This window comes from Pygocentrus nattereri, chromosome 12, assembly GCF_015220715.1.
Source record: "Pygocentrus nattereri isolate fPygNat1 chromosome 12, fPygNat1.pri, whole genome shotgun sequence".
Taxonomy (NCBI): Eukaryota; Metazoa; Chordata; class Actinopteri; order Characiformes; family Serrasalmidae; genus Pygocentrus; species Pygocentrus nattereri.
This window is the reverse complement of record NC_051222.1, coordinates 31313673-31333402: the sequence shown is the minus strand read 5'-3', so window position 1 is coordinate 31333402 and position 19730 is coordinate 31313673. Positions and strand designations below refer to the sequence as shown.

Below are 19730 nucleotides of genomic sequence, written 5' to 3'. Positions count from 1 at the left end.
TAAGGAAGTATAATACTGCTTACAGGAACAGAATGTCACCCAGCTCCCCAAACAGTCCCTGCCAGATCACATATTATTGCTGTGAGGAAAAATTTGTAACCACCTTGTGTCTCCAGAATGATAAGATTTCACAAGAAGTGAAAACATTCACTCCTGTTGATGTAAGTTAAGGTATATTCGCTTAACTGGTAATTCATAGCTCATATTTAAGCAAAATTCATAGCAAAATATTTAAGTAATTGTTTTTTACTGTATGTATTATTTTGTAAGAATTATACTTTACTCAAGTACAACTTGATTGAATTGAATACTTGTATCATTTTTCTCTCCTTTATTTGTACAGGCTTAGCTATTGGTATCACATCTATAATTAGGGTGGTTGGTTAGTGTAGTGGTTAACACCTTTACCTTCTATGCTGTAGACTGGGGTTCAATCCCCCACCAGGGTAAGCACCGTACACTATACCAATAAGGGTCCTTGGGCAAGACTCCTAACACCACCTTGGCCTACCTATGTAAAAATAATCAACCTGTAAGTCACTCTGGATAAGAGCGTCTGCCAAATGCCGTAAATGTAGAAAGAAACTGGATATTCAGTTTCTTGAACAATCGCATCGAGTTACACACTTTCCTGACTCAGCAATATTTAAACATATCAGCATATTAACAGTGCAGAAATGGGAAACATGTCATGTAGAACATGTACACATTTTCTCCCTTGAACCTGTTTGAACTCTGAAAAAAAAAATCAAGAAAACTAAGAAAATCGCTTATCAATACAAAATAAGCCAAAGTTATCAGGTCCTCAAAATAAAAATCTTTTTATAGAGATTACTTTTTATAGCAAATACACATTCGGAATATTATTTAAAGATCTGTGACACTCATTATATTTCATAGATATATTTTATATATGTTTAATTCACAACATAGTCATCCTCAAAGGCTGGTGTTTTCTGTGTTCTTTAGGTTCTCCCAGGTTCTTCTGGATGGTGCCACCCAGGTGGAGAACGGAATCAGAGTGACTGTCCATGTACTGTGAAGTTACAGAAGTAAAAATAACACAGTAAGTTTTCTACGGTGCTGTGAAAAAATATTTGCTCCCTTCCTAATTTCTTCTCTCGATATTTGAATTGAATGTTTCAGACCATCAGACAGCTTTTCATATTAGACAAACATGACCCAAATAAACACAACATGCTTCATGTTTTTAAATGATAATTGCGTATACTGAAGGAAAATGCTACTCAGCCCTAATTGGCTCTATGTGGAACAGTAAGTGCCCCCCAGCTACTAAGTCAACCAGTTAATCAAATTCAGTTGATAGCTGGGTTCAATTTTACTAGATACACCCAGGCATGATTACTGCTAGAACTGTTGAATCTAAGCATTACTTAACTAGAACCTGTCTGGCAATGACAAGCAGGCCTGAAGGTCTCAAAAAGCAGCACATGATGCCTCATTCAAAAGAGATTCAAACACAGATGTAAAACAAAGTCACTGAAATCTACCAGTCTGGAAAGGGTTGCAGACAGCTAAGGCTCTGGGACTCCAGCGAACCACAGGGAGACCCGATTATCCACAAATGGAGAAGGCCAGATCACCAAAACTTCACCAAAAGCGCATCGACGTCTCATCCAGGAGGTCACAAAGGAGCCCAGACAAACATCTAAAGAACTGCAGGCCTGCCTTGCCTCAGTTAAGGTACCTGTTTCCACAATAAGAAAGACACAGGGCAAGAATGGCATCCATGGGAGAGTTAAAGTGAAATAACAGGGTCTTTTTCCTGGCGCCACTCCTCCCATGTAGCTCCACCATATCCTTAGCGTTTCCACCCTTGTGTGGTTTGTAACCCCTGCGTTTCCAGGTGGTTCCTGTTCTTCGTTATACGTAGCTTTCCTATTTCTGTTTGTCTTTGTCTCGTGTCATTTGCTTCATGCTCAGTTTGCAGTGTTTGTTTTGGGTCACAGCCAAGATTATTGTTTTATTTTATGTCTTGTGTAAATACGCACATAATATTCTCACTCACAGTGGCCAACGTAAGAATTTCTGACTTATCAGTAATTAATTGGCGTAATAGAAAAATATTTTAGTACTTTTTTAGTACGTGATGTGTTAATTGTGAAGAAGACACTCACTACTTCATTTGAAAGTAATAACTTGTATGTCCTTTTTAAAGCAGTGTAAATATTACAGTGTTAATTTACAATGAATAACTCCAGATGCCGATTAACTCATGCTTGTAAATGTCTTATAACCTGTCATTGTTATGAAGTGTTACCCAGACATGTTAGAGGTGTGTGGAAAGGTACATTACAGGAATGCTTGAACCAGATTCTACAGCTCCGCTTATTAGCCACACAGTTCTTCTGGACTCGCTTTGACCTCTGAATTTTAAGATGTAGTCCATGACTTTATCATCACTGGTGACCAGATTGTCTTGGTTTCTGTGAAGCAAAAGGCTAAAGGTCACTCCTTCACAGTGGTGTCAACTTGTCAAAGCCCTTTAACGACTCTTTTTCAAGAAAGCACCAGCAACAAGTCCCCTGTCTTTTTAGACAAATCTAAGCTGTTTTCCATAGAAAAGAGCTGCCAGGACTGTCCCCACGAGCGAGAGGCTCTCCTGTCTCTGCGTCTGCTCTGTTCCGTCAGTGGCAGAGAGGTGGAGCAACAGGCTCAGTTGTTGTAGACATAAATGACTGCCTGTGCAAACGGTGTTGTAAAGAACTAACTGGTTTATATTGTTTGTTCCTCTTCGGTTTTAATTTGAAAGTTTTGGCCGCTATCACTGTCTTACCCATTACGATCACACTGAAAATGGATCATGTTTCTTGTGGTTTGATACCCAGACAGAGGCTGTGCTCTGCGTGAGAGAAAAAATGAGATGTCGTGTCGCTTCTGTCTTTGTCTCTGAGTGATCATTTTGTATGTAAATACAGCCAAAATCACAGCACAGCTGTTGTCTGTAAATGATGTGTAGGGTGATTTTGTCACATGACATCCTGCTTATAAAATCTGAATTTTAGCAGTGCAGAGCTGCACCTTTAAAATGGCTTTGAAAGAGACTGCTGGTTAACATGTAGTCTTAATGGGGTGCGGCTCAGTCAGTATTTCATCCTTGTCCTGTTGTCTGACAGCAGAAATAGAAAAATATGTATTGGGAATTCGTCTTTATTAAAATACAAGTTATGTGAGCACAGAGAGGTAGAAGCACCCAGATGTGAAGGGCCCGGTTACATCACAGAAATGCTAGTTAGAGCATGATCTGGCAACATTTAGCGACTTTTTAGAGCAGACTTTAGCAACTTTCCATTGAATTAGTTGGCAAAACTGCAGGAGTTCCTCAAATTCATACGCAGACAGTGTAATCCACTCAGGAGACTAAGCATTTGCACATCTCAAGACTTTCCCACTGTCAAGGCAGTGTAAGTCAGCTGTTTTCTAAGATGCCTTATTTTGACCAAATTTGAAGGCAGCATTGGAGAATTTGGACGATTTAAAAGTTCTTAAATCATTATTATTACTTTTTTCTTTTCTTTGTACAACATTATAGGCAGTTTCTATGCCCTCCGTGTTAGAGATGCAGGTTCCTTAAGGTGGTTCACATGATATTGGAGCGCCAAGTCCAGAGCAAAACAGCAGATACAGCTCCCTAAAGCAGCCTGTTCTTCATACACAGTAGACTCCCACAACAGTGTCCAAGCACACCTTATTCACTGAGGTGATCCAGCTTTACAGCCACAGGTGAGTGTAAGCTAACAAGTGACTGAGAGTGATTAGACATTACATGTACATGTACATGCAATAAACCTGTGACATGACGGTTCTGAACAGTGTCCCAAATGCACTACTGAAATTTTAGATTAAAAGGTGCCTTTTAAGGCAGTGACTAGTTAGACAGCTGCCTCCAGAGCGAAACACACTACGTTACTGATGAAACGGAGGATAATAACCCGTAGAAACCTGTTTTACCTGTATTTTGAGGCACTGTTTACTTTGAATTTGTCTGTACTTTTAGTGGGATTAAAAACTCTCATTGTGGAGTTGGAATATTTGGTGACACTGTATTTTAAAGCTACATAACAGCTTATGCCATAACCTGTGAAATGATGAACATTTTATGAAGTAAATGACATTGTATTGACACAAGGAGCCTTAAACTAAAGTGTCAGATATGTTTTATTGTTATGAAGGACAAAATTGTGTTATGAAGTGTTATGAAGCATTTTTGCCAAATAAACAGCCTAGAGGCCCAGATCATGCTTTTATATATGATGCTTAAGTTTATTGAAAAGCAAATAACTGGTAATTGTACACAAGTAGAAAGACAGACAGAGCATTTGTACTTTTACTTACAAAATATTATACTATATACTATATATATATATATATATACTGTATTTGCATCATTGTTCCACTGTGTTGTCTTATACCAAACCATCTGAGACAAGATTAAATCATATTTTTACCACGCATATTTGGAAGTAGATAGTTTGTTTGTTAGAAGAGATTCCTACTTTTCTCTCATCCTTTTTGAGGTAGAAAGGCAAAGTGATGCCATGCCTCAAAAACAGAAAAAGGGCATCTATCAAAACCAGCACATTGCATCACACTGCATCATGTTCTGCCACTCACAGCCAGTGTAAACAGCTTTATTGAGTATAATGGGAGCAGTTTGACACTCGCTTCCATCGCTTGCAGTTAGACCAAGATTTTAGGGTATTTTTGCTTTGAATTAATTACAGAACATTTGTACATTATTAAATGCATTAAAATCCTTCACAGAAGTGAATAACAGGGTCTTAACTAGACCATCTTACTGGCTCCATTACTTGAAAATCTTGCTTTATAACAGTGTTACAAAATGAACTGTCACTTAGTTTAAAGCCACTTATGTCAATATCACCTAATTGACTTCATAAAGCATCTAATGTTCTCATGCGATTACTTGCATAAATGTCCATAAATATTCCGTATTTATATTATATATTATTCATGTTTGTGTGTGTATTATGAATCCCTGCAATGCTTTGAGAAGTTATTTGCCTCTTCTCAGTTTCTTCTGTTTTGCATATTTGTCACAATTGAATGTTTCAGATAATCAAACTACTTTTAATGTTAGACAAAGTGGGAGTGTTGCAGAGGCAAACCACTGCTAACCAAGAGCTCGTCTTGCATTTGCCCAAAAACATCTAGATGACACCCGAGACTTTAGGGATATTATTCTGTGGACTGATGAGTCAGAGGTGGAACTTTTTGGAAGACATGAATCCCATTACATCCATCATACTAGACCATCATACTAACATTGCACCAAATAAACATCATACCAACAGTGAAACATAGTGGTGGTAGTGTGATGGTCTGGGGCTGCTTTGCTGCTATAGTCCTGGGCAACTTGTCCAATTTTATGGAACCATGAATTCAGCAGAACAATGATCCGAAGCACACAAGCTGTTTCATCCAAAACAAACGTTTTTGAGTTGCCAAGACAAAGGCCTAACTTGAATTGCACTGAGATGCTGTTTTAAGACTTTAAACAGGCAGTTCTTGCTCATCAACTCTCCAGTGTAACCGAATTAAAACATTCTGCAAAGAAGAATGGGCCAAAATTTCTCCACAGTGACGTGAAAGACTCAAGACGCAAATGTTTGATTGACATTGTTCGGCCAAGGGTGGCACAACCAGTTATCAGGTTTGGCAATTACTTTTTCACACAGGTGATTTTGAATATATGGAATGGTCATTTGTGTTTGCTTTCATTGTCTTTATCTTATATTGAAGTTAGTTGGATGGCCTGAACCATTTAAATCTGACAAATTAGCAAAAATAAAAGAAATACTTTTTCACAGCACTGCTGTGTTGTATCCTGCCTTCCGCCCAATGACCACTGGGATAGGCTCCAGCACCCCCCTGCGACCCTGAGGGAGAAGCGGCTTAGAAAATGTGTGTGTGTGTGTGTGTGTGTGTGTGTGTGTGTGTGTGTGTGTGTTTGTAGGTAGCCTTCAGATAAGGTGTTGCCTTATGTCTAAGGCATGTGTAAGGAATGTTTCACAAGAAAAGAACTATACACAAAATCATTTTAATTACTTTAATCTGTTTAGAACAAGTGGTATGAATCAGAGTAAGAGTGTACATAAAGTCACAATACAGTCACTATTAATGATTATTATTATTGAAGTGGCACTTTTGCTTGAGTGTACATTTAATATGTTCATTATCATTATAAAGGCGATGAGATACACTTTAGGAACAATCACCCAAAAAGAAGAGGAATCTTTTACTGTACTTCCCCATCCTCTGTCTGGTAAATGATGATTTCTGAAATTTTAATGTCCATCGGTTCTAGTGGCTGTTCTATGAATTTAAAGGTTATGACGGTTTTTCCGCAGTTGCTTGAGCCAACCAGCCAGATTTAGTAGTTCCAAAATTCACAAAAATGTGTCTGTTCTGCAAAACAACACATCCAAAATGCTTGTACTGTTTTATAGCGGACCGTTAGGTTGTTTTTCGTGAGAGTTACAAAAAGTACATGAACTATCCATAAATTTAAAGACGTTAAGGAAAAACTTAAAGCTTTCTTCCCACACATGGAGTAAACCTAGTCTTAGCCTAAATCACAGTGCCAGTGCAGGTTCTCTTGTCTGGAGATTCTCACATGCGTTTGTGAATGTACACAACGTTCTGGCAGCTGGGGCAGGTGTGTTCTATGTCCTTACAGGATTTTACACAGAACGGAATCAGGCAGAACGGCCAGATCCTGCAGAGAGAGAACAGAGGAACTGTAAGGGTCTGTAAATGGGTGAGCGAGGTGTGTGTGTTTGTGTGAATGTGTCAGGTTGTCTCACCCGCAGACTAAGAGGGTTCCAAAGATAGTCCAGGTAAGAACTCCATTAACACCTCTGGTGACTGTGACCATTTCCTGATGGCAGCAAGTGCACTTCATCCTCCCAGGTCTGTCTTTCAAAGGGGGCCGGATCACTACAAACAGGCATTTTACGTTTCAGTTTAGAGAAATGCACATTTGGAAAACCCAAAGGAGTTCCTACCATTCCTGTGCCAGAATACTAATATTAATATGTAATTCAAGTGTAAGATGTGCACGTTAGTAGCATCAATAACATCATTTCCTTTTAAAATACAGTCCACTGCCACTTTAGTTTCACAACCACGCTGGATGTAGAAAATTACATAATTACAAAGACTGCATCCTTACGGTTTAGTTCAGTTTTTAAAACCACTTAATATTTCATACATTAGTATGAAAGTAACATCATTAGCACAGTCTTTTTGAGACACTTGAAGCTATCAGCATTTTAACCACATTGACCAGAACGATAAAAAGAGATTTCAGTAATTATGGGCTAATCAGTGTTTTTGTTTAATGACATTACATGTTTATGGAACACAAATGACACACAGCTTTAAACAGTACAGATTTTAGTATGGTTTGTAGCTCAGTTTTAAAATAGAATTTGTATTTTTTTATTTGTATTATATGCTTAACTTAAATGTAGTTGCCCATTATTTATATACAGCAAAAAACTAAAGAACAAAAAAATATATTCCGTGTAATGTATAAGTTGTGCAGAAATACATTTTAACTGTTATCCAGAAATAAAAGATGGCTTTTTTGCCTTATAGTCATAATTACGACCAATTTTACTTCACTGTCCCACTATTTGTTTCTCAGTGTAAAGGATAAAAGACTGTATGTAACAGCACTGCTCTGAATAGTTAACCTTTGTTTGCTTATATACTAAAAATGATATATTTTTTTAAAATCACGTTTAACATCAAATCACATTTGCACAGGTGGAAAGTGAGTAAAAATCTTAGGTGCGTAGCCCCTTATAGAATTTAAATACAAAAAAAAAAATATCTAAGAAGAAAAAGAAATGTATATAAATACACTGACTATGAATATACACATATACACAATAAACACTAGTATTGCACTAAAATTATTCTCCTATTAAACAGCCATACGTTCAGCTCTGTCTCCTCATTATTCACTAGCACTGTAATATTATTTACTATCACTATATATTATTTTTTATCAACATTAACATGTTAACGTTAATAAGGAGGGATGATGGAGATCACAATGTTGTCAGGAAAAAAAAGGTTCTAGGTCAAAGCAGTTTTTAGTGTAGCTTTTAGTGTGTCACTGCATAAAACAATATAAACAGACAAGTAAAATAGAAGATAAGACCATCAGACTATAGCTGTCTGTCTAACTAACGATTATTTTAATCACGTGTTTGCATTTCAGCTGTGTGCGTACGATCGGTTACTAGGAGATACACATCACAGTTGATTGTCGACATCGAATACGTTAACATTTCCTAATTTGAGGATAAGGTTCTGTGTGATAAAATTCCTAAATTAAGATACCGTTTGCTTCTGTAATACGAATTTGTGAAAAATCTTATCTTGACCTGTGAGATCTTAAGATAAAAACATAGACAGTTTCTGTAATATAGCCCCAGGTTTACGTTTCACTGCTGTGCACTGTCCATTAGTCAGTTCACGTGAATAAAAGAGTTAAAAGAATGTACATAAAGATAACTTACAAACAAGTTGATGACAGGTACAGTTATATAATGTGTAGTATTTCCTTAAAATGAACAGTCACAGCCTTGCATATCTTCCGTTTCTCTATCAATCCATCAGGTTGATAATAGTTTATAGAAGGTGTTTTTTTAATTGCACTCAGTTAAGCATGAAAAAAGTTACCACAGTAGTATTGCGTCAGAATCCTAATCCACTTTTTTGATATATTTGATAAACTTTTTAAAAAGATTCAGCTAAAAAGACCACCCTGCCTAAATTTCTTTAATCATTAATATTATCTCAATGAGTCAAACACTGCAGATGACTCCAAACTGCAGCATTTATATTTAGCTTCACACCATCACAGCGCCTACGTTTTATTAAGGTTTTAGACGAGCAATGAATTTTCTAACAAACATTGACATTTTTGCTCATTTCTACCTATTATAAAGTGTTTCTGCATTCTTAGTTATTTTAACCGCTTAATAACTCAGGCTTATTACATACAGAGGCTTATGATTTAGTAATTACATGGACTACAATGCAAATTGATTGAGCTATTTTTATGTAATATAAGTATATAATAAGACTTTGGGCTCACCGGTAGGGGCTGGCCGTTTAAAGGGTTAAGTTAATGTAACATGATGTTTGACATCTATCAGTCAATTCATGATGTATTGCAAAAGCCAGCTGGTATTTTCAAATGAAGTCCTTTACATTTGGTTTCCTTCTATGTCATAGTATAACTTTTTATTAGAGCTATTAGAGAAATGCATCTTCTAACTAAAATGTACTTTTTTGTCCATTTCTGCATGGCATAAAGTTTTTTTTAAAGCCACACCCACACACACACACATCTTCCTTACCTGTATAAAGGAGGGCTCCTGTGAGCGTTAACCTCAGACTAAGCACAATACAAACAACACCCCACTACTATGAGAGAAGAATGGGAAGAGAAAGCAAAAAAAAAAGGAAAACAGGCTCAGGAAGTGGAATAATACTGCCGCTGCCTTTGTAATAATGGTTAGGGAACAGAATGCTTCCCATGCCCTTGAACAATCACTCCCAGACCACATTTTATTGCTATCAGGGAAAATATGTGACAATCTTGTGTCTCCAGAACGATAACTTTTCACAAGAAGTGAAAACTTTATACATTAATGTAAGTTGAAGTATATTCAATTAACTGGTAATTAATAGACTTTATTCCATGTAATTTTAATTTTAAATCACCCCATTCATTATTTACTGTAAATGCCAGCTGGTGTTTTGAAATGATTGGGGGAAATAAAGAAATAGATGCAGACAAAAATGGATTTGCAAGATACTTCGACAACATGTTGGTATCCTTCTCTCCTTTATTTGTACAGGCTTAGCTATTGGCATCACATCTATAAGTAGAAAGAAACTGGATATTCAGTTTCTTGAACAGTTACATAGAGTTACACACATTCTTGAGTCAGCATTATTTAAACATATCAGCATATTAACAGTGGAGGAATGTGAAACGTTCTGTGTAGCACATTTACACATTTTCTACCTGGCATCTATTCAAAAAGATAGGAAATACACGTTCAGAAGATTATATTTAAAGATCTACGACACTCAATATATTTCATAGAACTCCATATATGTTTATTTCCCAACATAGTTGTCCTTAAACCAGGCTGGTGTTTTTTTCATGTTCTTTAGGTTCTCACAGGTTCTTCTGCATGGTGCCACCCAGGTGGAGCATGGAATCAGAATAACTGTTGATATACTGTAAAGTGACAGAAGAAAAAATAACACATTAAGTTATCTGTAACACGGTAAGTGTCCCCTTCCTAATATTTTCTTTTGATATTTGAATTGAATGTTTCAGACCATCAGACAGCTTTTAATATTAGACAAACATGACCCAAATAAACACAACATGCTTCATTTTTTTAAATGATGATTTCATTTATTGAAGGAAAAATGCTGTTCAGCCCTAATTGGCTCTATGTGAAAAAGTGCCTCACAGCTACTAAAACAACTAGTTAATCAAATTCGCTACTGGGTTCAATTTTACTAGATACACCCAGGCATGATTACTGCCAGAACTGTTGAATCTAAGCATTACTTAAATAGAACCTGTCTGGCAATGACAAGCAGGCCTGAAGGTCTCAAAAAGCAGCACATGAGGCCTCATTCAAAAGAGATTCAAACACAGATGTAAAACAAAGTCACTGAAATCTACCAGTCTGGAAAGGGTTGCAGATAGCTAAGGCTCTGGGACTCCAGCGAATCAAAGTGAGACCCAGTTATCCACAAATGGAGAAAACCTGTAACAGTGGGGAACCTTCTCAGGAGTGGATGGCCTACCAAAATTTCACCAAGAACACATTGACGACTCATCCAGGAGGTCACTAAAGAACCCAAACAATCATCTAAAGAACTACAGGCCTCATTTGTCTCAGCTAAGGTGTACATGATTCCACAACCACAAAGACACTGGCCCGAAAATGGCATCCATGAGAGAGTAGCAAAGCGCAAATCACTGCTGACCCAAAAGACTCAAAGGTGGAACTTTTTGGAAGACATGGGTCCCATTACATCTGGTGTAAAGCTAATCACATTCCACTATAAGAACATCATACCAACAGTAAAATATGGTGGTGGTAGTGTGATGGTCTGGGGCTGCTTTGCTTCTGCAAGACCTGGATGGACCCATGAATTCTGATGGACCCATGAATTCTGCCATTGAGTGGAAAGCTCTGCAGAGGGTGGTGCGGACAGCCCAGCACATCACTGGGGTCCAGCTTCCAAGCATTTTGGACTTATACACCAGCCGCTGCCTGAGGAAGACCAGGAGGATTCTGAATGATTCCACCCACCCAAACCTTCCACCCAAGTCTGTTCTCAAAGCTGCCGAGTGGGAGGAGGTACAGAAGTATAAAGTCCAGAACCAGCCGGTTCCAAGACAGTTTCTTCCCCGGGCCATCAGGCCGCTGAACAGCCAACAGTGCTGGTGTATTAATCTGTAGGCCTGTCACTGCACAGCTGAGTCATGATGATCTCCATGGACAATCTAAACCTCATCCACATCAAAAGAACTCACTCTGATTTCACTGCACCTTCAATCTAGCAAATCTGTACTTACACATAGATTGACAGCTTGTACATCTTATCCATACCCTGTACAATCTGGAAGAGTTTTATTTCATAAATTCTTACTGTACAATTGTACATTGGAATAGTGTAATACTAGTGTATATTGTGTATATGTGTATATTCAATCAGTGTATATATATATATATATATATATATATATATATCGTTCGTGTTGTTCCTTGCCTTTGTGCCTTATGTTCGTATTATTTCTTTTGTTAAGCATTTTCTAAAAAGTTATTGACAGCAATATATATTTCTGGTTTGCTCTAAATGATTTATACACAGGTGAAAACACACACAGACTGAAACTGATATCCGGTGCCCTGAGTTTTATTACAGTACCACACACAACGCAGGTGACTGGGAAGTAGCTTATGGGAGTAGTATGGCTACATTGGTGTTGTGACCCGGATTTCTTCAGATCATCGCCATCACCTGCATCTGGTATCTGTGTGTTTGATGGACGGTAGTAAACGCTTTTTCAGGACTCTTAGATTTTTGCTTCAAGTCAAGTGGTAACAGACATAGTTATCATGACATCCCATACCAGAAAGGACATGAATTGCATCCTGGTGTCTGTTTTGTCTGCCCCCCAAACTCTCCGTATTAGTTACTTCAACCTGGACTGTTACGATGATGACCCTGGATTTGCCCTTAATAAATCTCGCTTATCTCTGCATATGTGTCCGCCTCCATGCTCCCCGTTACACTGGTGAAAGCACCATGGATTATTGGCTCTATTTAAACAAAGCAGTAGACATAGCTGATAAGTGTTTGAGGAGACAGGGTCACTGTGTTGAAGAGCCAAATCGTGAAGTCACAATGATTTGTTTGTAAAGTATTGTCCTGACCCTGCTCTTGCTAGCATTTAAAAAAGTTTAAGACAGTCATACCCCATAGAAGATGTAGTAGAAGGAGAGGCTAGTATAGCTAGTCTTAAGAGAAGGCTTGAAGAAATAGGATAAGGCAATCTTGAAATAGATTCTTGCCAGGTTAGTCAGTCAACAAAGCTTAGAATCGTACAGATGGTTAAAACTTACCAATATTATATATATATATATATATATATATACACACACACAGAGTGATGGTTTATGGGAGTACGTATGTATTTTATCCTTTCTCAGCACCCGTAGTTTTTCTCTCTTTCTTATGTTGCCGCAATTTTGTTTCTCATTCTGCAGTGAACCTGACTGAGAGAGGTGTGTTTGTGAAGTGCTCTGTCCAAATAGGTTAAATTATATTTGTGTATTTTACCACTATGAATATGGCGACATGAACTACAGAGGTGCAAGTAACGTTTTTAAGCTTTAAAATGTGATTTTTTTAGCAGAGCGATAAAATGGTTTTGAATGAAAGTTACTCTTGCTCTCAACAAAGGCGGTCGCACTTTCTCCTTCTCCTCTCCCTTATCTCTCCTGCTTTGCTTCTGTGTCTAGTCTAGTCTGAGCTCTTCACTGAGAGACTCTCTCTGCGCTGTTCTCCAGACCTAAAATGGATTTGATCAAATGGTCTCTCAATGCAATTGACACCATCTTCTCGACGAGAAGTTCTGGTGCGGGGGAACCAGCCTGTCCTGCTGGAACCTTTGCAGCTGGCTACACGATGGACGCATGGGAGAGGTGGCGTGTCGTGTGCCTGGCTGCTCTCTCCGTGGAGGATATTGAGGACGTCTACCTATTCGGAACCATGATCACAGGTGTTTTGCTGATTGGATTAGGCATTGCCCTGGTGTATCGAAAGATTCGCGGAATAGGGGCAGCTGTCCACGGCCCCTTGAAGCTGCCCGACATGATTGAAGTGGTGGGCAGAGCTGTCAACACTCTGACTGTAAGTCGTACCCTGGATAACATCGTGGAGAAGTTGACGGCTTTGCAAAGGAAAATGGATCATTGGAGTGACCACAATGGACTTGGTGAGCTACCGTGAAAAATACAGCTACTCCCTCGAAGCCTGCAAAATCTTCTTATCTGCTTTCGGCTCCCCGTATCAGCGTGGGCCTTGGCCTCGACTGGTACATCACATCTCCCCTAGAGGAACACTGCTGCTCCACTTTCCTGGACTGCTGATTGTTGACTCTGCCTGGGCCCGATCAAGGTTGTCTCCATGGCAATTTTGCTGTGTTATCGCCATACCACCCTGCGAACTGAGATACCTGGACTGGGATGCCGAGCAGGGCGCCTTCTTCAGGCCCTTATTATTCCTGTCTTCCTGTTCTGTCTCCCCCCTTGTCATATTGTATGTGCTCGGACGGGTTGATCATAATTTCGTATAATTTTGTATGTATATACTCAGTTATATGTATCTGAATAAGAATGTATTTTAGGGTAATATAATGTAAGTTTAATATTATAGATTGTTACTGATTAGAAATTAATGTGACACATAATACTTTGTACCCATGTCTTCTAGTCAATTTAATGACTGTATGTATATATAGATGTAAAGATATGTATACTATTGTATCTGTATTTTGGTGCAGCAGAGTCTGCAGTGAACCTGACTGAGAGAGGCATTTTCTGAGAAGCTATTGATGCCGATATATCTTTCTGCTTTGCTCTAAATGATTTATACACAGATGAAAATGCACACAGACTGAGGCTGCTCTCCGGTGTCCTGGGTGTTATTCCAGCATCACACACAACGCAGATGGCTGGGAAGTAGCTTACAGGAGTAGTCTGGCTACATATGCATACCTGTTATTGTAGAACTGTGGTAGAACATAGGTATAGATTTCTGTGTTACTGTATAAGTGTGGTAGACCTCAAGAATGGATGCCTGATTAATGTACATGTGCGGCAGAACTGGGGTATAAATCTCTCTGTTACTGTATAAGTGTGGAAGAACTGAAGCATTCATGTCTTTGTTACAGTACAAATTACTGATTCTGATTCCAGTTAACAGGGATGCAAAGGTCAACATGAACATCCTGCAAACAAAGTGGAACTTATTTCATAAACATACCTCCTGGGCTAAGTCCACTGACCCTAGCACTGCCTGTGATGGATACTCACCCACTGTGTTTGCTGCTGGAGCTTGGTAGATTATCCTTGGCTGAACCATAGGCTGGATCGTACCTAGGGGCTGGGCAACAGTGGGTTGACCTCCAGGCTGCATTACGACCTGTTGCTGAAGCATAAGTGATGGTTGAGCAGCAGATTGGATTACAGGAGATGAAACCCCAGCTCCAAGCATCATTGCTGCGTTCGGAGCCTGGATTACAGCAGGTTGAGCCGGCTGTTGAATTACTGCAGGCTGAGGTGTCGGCTGAACTGCAACATTTTGTTGAACTAACCCTGAGGAGTCATAAAACAAAAGCACTCACATCAGTCTTATATTTAGATTCTCTTTCTGGTGTTACATGTTCTCATATTTAAGGACAATGATATGTCTGATTATCTCAGGATAAGTGGTTTAGATGATGAATGGATGAATGAGATGTCTGAAATCTGTTCTCCACCAAAGGGCACTATAGAGCCTCTCTCTTATGGTTTGGGTCAGTCCAAAGCAAGAAGTGCAAAAACTACTCACAGAAAAGCTGGAGCTCATTTTACAGTCCGTTCATACAAATTTAATGGAATAAAACTTGCAACTGTAGTGAATTTATTAGCTTTCGTATCAGCAAACTAACTCTTAACAAATTTGCTGTTTCGGCGAAGTAAGTTGCAGTGCAACAAATTGAAAAAAAAAAAACAAGGTACTCTTCAGACACAGTAAAACATGCTTAGCATTTGTTTGTTTTAATTCATTCAGATTTGCAGTCCTTTTGGTGTTAATTCCTTAGCCACTTGTCACCTACTGTGGATTCTGTGTTTAATGTAATACAGTAATGGTAAGAATTGGTACTGTTTTGGACACTGCATAAGTCTGTGATATGTATGGTAGTCTTTAGCCTAAACAATCCTAAATATTCTTCTAAAAATGCCCTACAAGTTTGACTATCAAATTTATCTGAAGTGCCCATCCATAATTGTTCAAATGAAAAGACTACTCTTAATGAAGCAACAAAAGCTGTTTGACTGCTTAATGCTGTCCCCTTGGATGTTTAGCCTGCTGAACATGAGTGAGTGAGTTGCAAACCAGTTTCATAAGGTGCTTCACATCTAAAAATCAAGAAAGTTTAAATATTGCTGAAAACTTCCATGAGGAAAATGTAGCACTTTCATCTAAATGTGAATAATTATTTCTGACAGAAACAAGAAAATGCCACTTGTTATTCATTTTTTGTTTCTGAACTGTGATGTGTAATTGTGACCACAGCTTCTTTTTTACTAGGTGTTATTATGTGAGTGCTGGAGGTGGGTGTGCAGACCTGCTGCTATTTGTTGTGTGTAGTTGGGTGATTGGAAGGTCGGAGGTGAGTATGGTGGAGGAGGTGGGTACCCACACTGTTGGGGAGCATATGATGGAGAAGATGTGTTCTCCAGACTGTAGGGGAGAAAACAGAAGACTCACACTATTTTATATCACAGAGCTGCTGAATATGAAAGAGGTTTAGTTCCACAGTTTACCATATGATCCAGCTGCTGCTGTTGCAATACAAATATGAATGTGTGTGATGACTTTTACATGTAGACCGTGATGTATCCACGCAATTGTTTTGTAACAACAAAATAGCAGCTACAATCTCTTCAAAAAGATAAGCCTGGCTTTACATGGTGAAACTTTACTGCCGCTTTGGTTGTTATAGGCTTCAACACCTCATGCAACCCAGGAGGATAAGGGGCTTAGATGATGATGAGCGATATTGCACAATGTAATTGTCAAGTTGAAGAGAAATGGAGTTGTAAGCAACTCATAACTTGCAACTAGCTGCACAGCAGGTTCACTGTGTAAAGCCAGCTTTAGTTTATGTTTGCTTCAATAGCAGCTGAACTGTGAATTTGAGAATGGTGTGGGTACAGTCTTGGGTAATGTGAGCATGGGCTGGGTACTTTTTTGCGTAATTTAGGGTTGGATACAATACTGGATGATATGGGGATGGGGTACAGTGTTGGGTAATATGTGAAATATGCGGGGTGTGTACCATTTTGGGTAATGGGTGCAATGTTGGCTAATGTGGAGCTGGGGTAGTGTTAGGTAATGTGGGGACGGGGTATGGTGTTGGGTACTGTCTGGAGGGTGGTACAGTGTTGAGTAATATGGGTATGTGGTGTGTGCCATTTTGGGTAATGTGGGGCTGGGTACATTGTTGAGTAATGTGGGGATGGGGTATGTTGGATAATATCAGGATGGGGTACGGTGTTGGATAAAGTGAGGATGGGAGGTATGGTGTTGGGTAATATGGGGATGGGGTGCGGTGTAGGGTACTGTGTGGGGGGTAATACGGTGATGGGTAATGTTGGGATGGAGTACGGTGTTGGATAAAGTGGGGATGGGAGGTATGGTGTTGTGTAATGTGGGGATGAGGTACATTGTTAGGTACTGTGTGGAGGGTAGCACAGTGTTGGGTAATGTGGGGATAGGAGGTGTAGTGTTGGGTAATGTGGGGATAGGAGGTATGGTGTTGGATAATGTGGGGCTGGGTGCAGTGTAGGCTAATGGGAGGATGGGTATGGTGTAGGCTAATGGGAGGATGGGTATGGTGTAGGCTAATGGGAGGACAGGGTATGGTGTAGGCTAATGGGAGGACAGGGTATGGTGTAGGCTAATGGGAGGACAGGGTATGGTGTTGGGTAACGCACTGAAAACATTCACATACCTGACGTTTGAGTATTGAACTGTTTGTGTGGTGACGATGCTTCCCTTCTCAGAGCTGCCAGATGACTGTAAATGAATCGAAGGAAAGTCGACTGTGTGCTAGATAAACAGATACATGCAGAAGCAGAATGAGCTCCAGCAGCATTCCAGAACAGGTTTCTCTCACTGCTTTTATACAGGAAAGTGAATGCCAGGAAAACAGTGAAGCATTCATTCCAGCCATTCATTCCAGCCATTCATTCTCCTGCTCAAATTCCATGTTTTTTGTTAATTTTGTAAGTCAAAAAGTTCACGTCCTTGTGGCATGTGCCCGCCCCCCGGGCCCCAATGATGACGGCTGCGAGAGCCGGCAGGAAGGCGGGGCCTGAACACCCAGCGGCGACGAACATCGGTGAGGACAGCAGGGAGACAGCCGTGAGTGTGGAGGTACGGAGCGCAAAGCCCGAGCTCCCCCGATGGACGTGAATCATGAGTGACGGGAGGAGGAGGATCAGGACACTGGTGCTGGCCATGAGAGGCAATAGAGCAAGGAGCGAGTCCCGAGCTCCTCTGCCTGGGCCCCGCCCCATGTTACGCAGCGAGGCCACTTCACTACACCTTATGTTTGACCCAGGCAGCCAAGCTGCCAGCTGGGGGCGGTAACGAGGAGGCGGAGCGGCAAGCTCTCGTTCCCTCTCAGCTCGGGTGCTCATGCTGCCCTTAATGAGAGCAGCTGATGCTGATCTGGCTGGCAGCGGGAGCATCTTTAAAAAGAGCTGAGAGGGAACGGAGAGAGAAGCAGCAGCAGCAAGAGAGACGACTGAAGAGCTGAAAAGCTTGAGGAAGAGACTGAAAAGTCCTAGCTAGCTCAAGCCACTGAAAAGTGGCCAGCTTAACATACCGTTGGTTTTGTTTGGTCAGTTTTTTCTGAATTTGGGTGAATTAAAGAAACAAGCGTGCTGCTTGAGCCCGGGGTAGCATATGCTGTGCTACAGAGAACTACAGCTGCGAGAAATTAATTGACTTTATGAATAACATTGATCATTTAAAAAATGATGGCAATGAATCAAGTTATTGATTAGTTGGCTTAATGACATTGCGCTTCCTGTTTGCATCACGTGATTGAGCGAGGGAAATGAAGAATGCAGAGACTGCAGTAAAGCAAAAAACAAAAAATATGGAAATCTTTGACTTTAAAATCATCTCCAGTGTTCTCTGATATGTAAAACCGAGTTCGGTGGGCAGTGCAACCAGCGAGGTGCTAATATTTTAAACCTCATACAGAGTAAAACAGGGCATTGATGAAGAGATTAGCTGGAAACTGATGGCGTGAACTGCTCGGCTAAACTCTGCAGTTATCAGGGCTTCTTGAAAGCTAATGCACACAGACTAGCTCAGATGGTTTCCTCCAGGTTTTAGCCTTCCATCCACACAGTTACAGAGCTTTTTATAAAACTTTTTAGTGTTTAAATGTGGGCTACTAAAAAAGTGTGTTTCAAAACACCAACAACATTTACCGGTTACAGCTGTTTTCTGTGTGATGAGCAGCTTTACTTCTGTATGTGATGACTGGCCTGTAATACCAAATCTCATTGATCTAATCAACCACACTGAAGCATTTTTGTTTATTGCTGCTTTATCATTAGAGGAAGAATACAGAAAAAATCTTGGACTGCCATGTAAGATTTGTCTGTGTTGTTTCTTTGTGCAATTTTCAAAAAGAATGTGAAATTCCTGAACACCAATTTACAGACTACACTATTTCACACAAAATTGGATAACTAAACCTTATATTTGCTTATAACATTTAATTTAAGAGACCCTTATTAGTCCCACAACAGGGAAGTTTCACCTCCGCATTTAACCCAGCCATGAAGTGAAACACCACATACACACTAGGGAGCGCACACACACACACAGTGAGCACACTTGCCCGGAGCGGTGGGCAGCCCAATCCGCAGCACCCAGGGAGCAGTTGGGGGTTAGGTGTCTTGCTCAAGGACACCTCAGTCGTGTGCTGTCGGCTCTGGGGATCAAACCGGCGACCTTCCGGTCACAAGGCTGGATCCCTAACCTCCAGCCCACGACTGCCCCAACATGTTGAACTGCAAGAAAGGTGCGCTCACTGCTGACAAACTGTGTTATTTAACAATTCAAAGTCAGTCAGTAAAGCACTGTTTAACTAAAATGATTGCAGTGTGAGTTTTTAATGTACAATATAAATATTAAATAGACCATTAATGTCATTTGTCAGAATTTTTAAGTCCTTTCAAATCTGTATTGGTCACAAGGCTTTACCTCAACAGCAGCCTGCTGTTTTTGGAGACTTAGCTGAGGGAAGCCCCCCTGCTGTACACAGCAGG

The 19730-nt window shown here is 39.9% G+C and overlaps 1 protein-coding gene across 1 annotated transcript in view; it reads right to left on the bottom strand.

The window, feature by feature from the left end:
- Nucleotides 1-9896: 9896 nt before the first annotated feature.
- Nucleotides 9897-19730, bottom strand: part of LOC108436388 (vacuolar protein sorting-associated protein 27-like) — a 14344-nt gene continuing 4510 nt past the window's right edge. The window contains exons 4-8 of the mRNA XM_017712838.2: nt 19666-19730; nt 17390-17487; nt 16001-16116; nt 14703-14984; nt 9897-10315 (exon numbers count right to left, since the gene is read on the bottom strand). The exon at nt 19666-19730 is cut by the window's right edge and continues 32 nt beyond it. Of these exons, the coding sequence (XP_017568327.1) occupies nt 10296-10315; nt 14703-14984; nt 16001-16116; nt 17390-17487; nt 19666-19730 (581 nt within the window). The 3' untranslated portion in view covers nt 9897-10295. The remainder of the gene's footprint in view (nt 10316-14702; nt 14985-16000; nt 16117-17389; nt 17488-19665) is intronic.